The following is a 3,491-nucleotide window of genomic DNA, read 5'->3' as shown; positions in this document are numbered from 1 at the left end:
AGCTTTCAAGGGAAAATCTGATCAATATGTAAACATTGTATGATCAAAATAGTTTTAAACACACATAATTGTCACATGTAGATACATATAGCTATTTCAAAATAACATAACATGTATTATACTATATTCATTATTGAGAACAAACTTGTACGATTTAATGTAAACAAATAACCTGATCTAAATATCATTTCTGAAATAATTACTCCTTTAGCTGGCGTATTGTATAATATTAATAACTTGATGGCCAATCCAGATATATAATTTTGCGTGAAAATGTATATTACAAAAAATAAAATTTGATTTAATGTATTTAATCTTTAAAAAATACTGTAGTTATTCTTTTAACATTTACCAGCATCAAGAAAATATAATATAAAATAAAGCAAATCAGAAAAAGAAAAAGTGAAAGAGGAAAATTTGTGTAGAAGAAAACTCTTGATTCTTGAATGATGATGTGCATTTAACCCTCATTCTCTCTTAACCATACACATAATAATTCAAAGGTCTAGTCTTCATCTTGAACCATGTCTTTCACGTTTCAAACACTCCTTGCACTATCGTATCTATGTATGTATCTCTTCTATCTCCTTTCCTTTTATCTATTGTTAATATTTCTACTTTTTTTTATCTATTGTTAATATTTCTATTTTTTTAAGTTATATTTGAACAAATATAGCGTTTTCGTTTGGTTTCGTGTTAGGTTTCGTGTTATTTTGGTTTTTGAAGTTGTACTTTTCTTGTGAAATTTGTACATCACAAGGAATATTAATGCTATAAATGCATGGTACAATAACACATAATATAATGTGTGTAAATTGTAAAGTATGAAGTAACTTGTGTGGTGTATATATCTATTCATCTCCTTTCAACCAGATTTTGACAAGGCCAAATTTTAAATTTGAAACAGTCAACTTTTTTTTGACAAAAAGAAAAAAAAAATCATTTTTTTAGTTTTAGGTTTTAAAACATATGCATGCATGATGAGTGTTAGATGATCAACATGGGGGTGTTTAAATGAATCGGTTTTAGGGGATTTTTAAATGAATAGTTTTCGTCCTCCTGATATTCATTTTCCCCATAGATGCATATATTGTTTTCTGTAAAAATTTTAACTTTTGTGTTACATAAATACTATAGAAATGTTATATGAGTTTATATTTTATTGTAAAACTCCTATAACTTTTTTTAGATTGGTGCATTCTTTTTGTGGTTTTGCATTCGATTTGATAATCACATGTTTAAAAAGCAAGTTAGATTTTAACAATCCAAATTATTATAACATTATAATCCGTATTTCCAATTTAATCAATCAATCTCATAACTTTCATTTTTGTTGTTAAAGGTCATCTCACTCACATAATCATTATACATTTACACTTGATTTTGCTTACAAGGTACATGTCCCCATCTTGTTCATAATCATCATTGTGAGTGATATAGGGTGAAAACAAGTGTAAATCTGTAACGACCATGCGAGTAAGATTTCACTTCACAACGAAACTGTAGGTTAACAGTATGAATGGTTAAACTATCAATATGAATTTTTATCGACCAATAGGTTAAAGATTGGATTACTAAAATCCAATTTGCCTTATAAAATTAAGGTAAACCCGTCCAAAAACTTCATAAACCATTACACGTATCAGGTTGCCTTCCTCGCCACACTTTTTTGTTTACTGTGAGTATCTTTCGCCCATTAGTTTCATTTTGGTTTAAATATAATTATAGGAATTTAAATATACATAGTATTTAGCAATTAAAGGATAATTAGGATTGTTGTGATTGCATGCTTGCTTTGTTGTACAAAGTGTTATTTATATCCAAACAAATACAATGATGTTGTTAACAGTTTATAAGTGTTACTACTTTACAAAATCATTTTGAACACATTTTTATATGTTTTTGATTATTCCATCTCTAGTGTGTGTACCATAATATGTTGTATATTTTATTTGTAGATATGGTGGTGGTAGGGGCAATGGACAGCACTCTATTGTCACCACCAGAAGGCAACATGACATTTTTGGGTGGTTCAAATTGGTGTGTAGCCTCACCAAGTGCATCACAAACCGATCTACAAAATGCCTTGGACTGGGTTTGTGGTTTGGGTATGACAGATTGTAATCAGATTCGACCTGGAGGCCCATGTTATCAACCCGACACACTATTTTCGCACGCTTCTTTTGCTTTCAATAGCTACTACCAACAAAATGGAAACTCCGATGTTGCTTGCAATTTTGGTGGCACCGCCACTTTGACCAAGAATGATCCTAGTAAGTTTGTTTCAATGTCATCAATCATAAATTCAAATAGAACCGAATTTAATGATTAAAACCTTACTCACGCGTTACAATCTCTTTGACGTGTTATGAATGTCAGGTTACGGGAAATGCAAATATGTTGCGTCTGAGTAAGTTGCATCGCGATACCCGCTTTCTTTTTACAAGTTTTGGTACAAGTTTGAGAAAACTAAGAACACATACTATAAAAATAACTTTCATCTTATTTTGAATTTCTAATATTTTTTATTTATTACATTTTTATTATTTCTAGGCCAGCAAAATCAAGAGTGGCATCAATATGGAAGTTGCATTGGTGGGAAAGTGGTGGCATGCTATTACTTTTGTACATGATAAGCTAATGATGCATTAAAAGGCAGGGTGTCTTGGTTGTTGGTTTAGGAATCTTATTGTCATTTTTGTAAGATACTTTGTTTATCTTTTAACACAATAATAATAATGCATAAACAATACGTTCAGCTTTTGAGTTTTTTTTTTTTTTTTTAACGGCAAATTTGGATTACTGACGGATCACTAGAGTATCATCGTGCCACCAGCGGAACCACCCGATCATATCCATCTCCACTAGGCATAATGCCTATACACCAATTCAAAAGGAAACCCAATAAATATAGGGAAAACCTCATTTGTGGGAATCGAACCCAGGATCTACTGGTCCTAAAGCCTTATCCCACCCCAAGATTCCACTAGGCTATAAATCCGTGGGTGAGTATTATTTTAAAAAGACGGTTAGTTTTCTACTTTGAGTAAATTACAAAAATCGTCCTTATATTGATACCAAATTACAAACTATATCATTTACCTTCAAAAAGTACAAAAAATGTACTCGATGTTTGCAAACCCTTGCATGTTACATCCTTTAACCCTAACTCAGTTAGTTTTCATGGTTAAATCTGACCGAATGAGCCCCACATAATTGTTTTATTTATTAATTTTTATGATTATTTATTTTAGTATTTATGGTAAAATGACCAAAATACTCTCATGTGGGGTCCACTTGGTCAGATTTAATCATGAAAACTAGGGGTGAGCAAAAAGAAAAACCCGACTCTACCCGACCATTACCCGACCCGACCCGAGAACCGATCAAACATAAAATAAAGAACCGATTCACTACCCTAAATATAGGGTCGGTTCTGGTCCACAGGTACAAGTCGGGTTTCACCATGAAAAGAACCGAGAACCGACCCG

General features: G+C 31.7%; 1 protein-coding gene across 2 annotated transcripts; it reads left to right on the top strand.

The window, feature by feature from the left end:
* The first annotated feature begins 461 nt into the window (after positions 1 to 461).
* On the top strand, positions 462 to 2,758 carry LOC110936937 (glucan endo-1,3-beta-glucosidase 13). 2 transcript variants are annotated; one of them, XM_022179342.2, is made up of 4 exons: positions 462 to 567; positions 1,959 to 2,273; positions 2,380 to 2,410; positions 2,554 to 2,758. In XM_022179342.2, the coding sequence occupies exons 1-4, from the start codon at positions 525 to 527 to the stop codon at positions 2,639 to 2,641; spliced, it is 477 nt and encodes a 158-aa protein (XP_022035034.1). In that variant the 5' UTR covers positions 462 to 524; the 3' UTR covers positions 2,642 to 2,758. The 2 variants fall into 2 exon arrangements, with proteins under 2 accessions (XP_022035034.1, XP_022035035.1); XM_022179343.2 differs by having other exon boundaries at positions 2,380 to 2,452.
* The last annotated feature ends 733 nt before the right edge of the window (positions 2,759 to 3,491 follow it).

The sequence above is a fragment of the Helianthus annuus genome, chromosome 4, assembly GCF_002127325.2.
Source record: "Helianthus annuus cultivar XRQ/B chromosome 4, HanXRQr2.0-SUNRISE, whole genome shotgun sequence".
In the NCBI taxonomy this organism is placed as follows: Eukaryota; Viridiplantae; Streptophyta; class Magnoliopsida; order Asterales; family Asteraceae; genus Helianthus; species Helianthus annuus.
The sequence above is the reverse complement of the archived record's forward strand: the minus strand, read 5'-3'. Positions and strand labels throughout refer to the sequence as shown.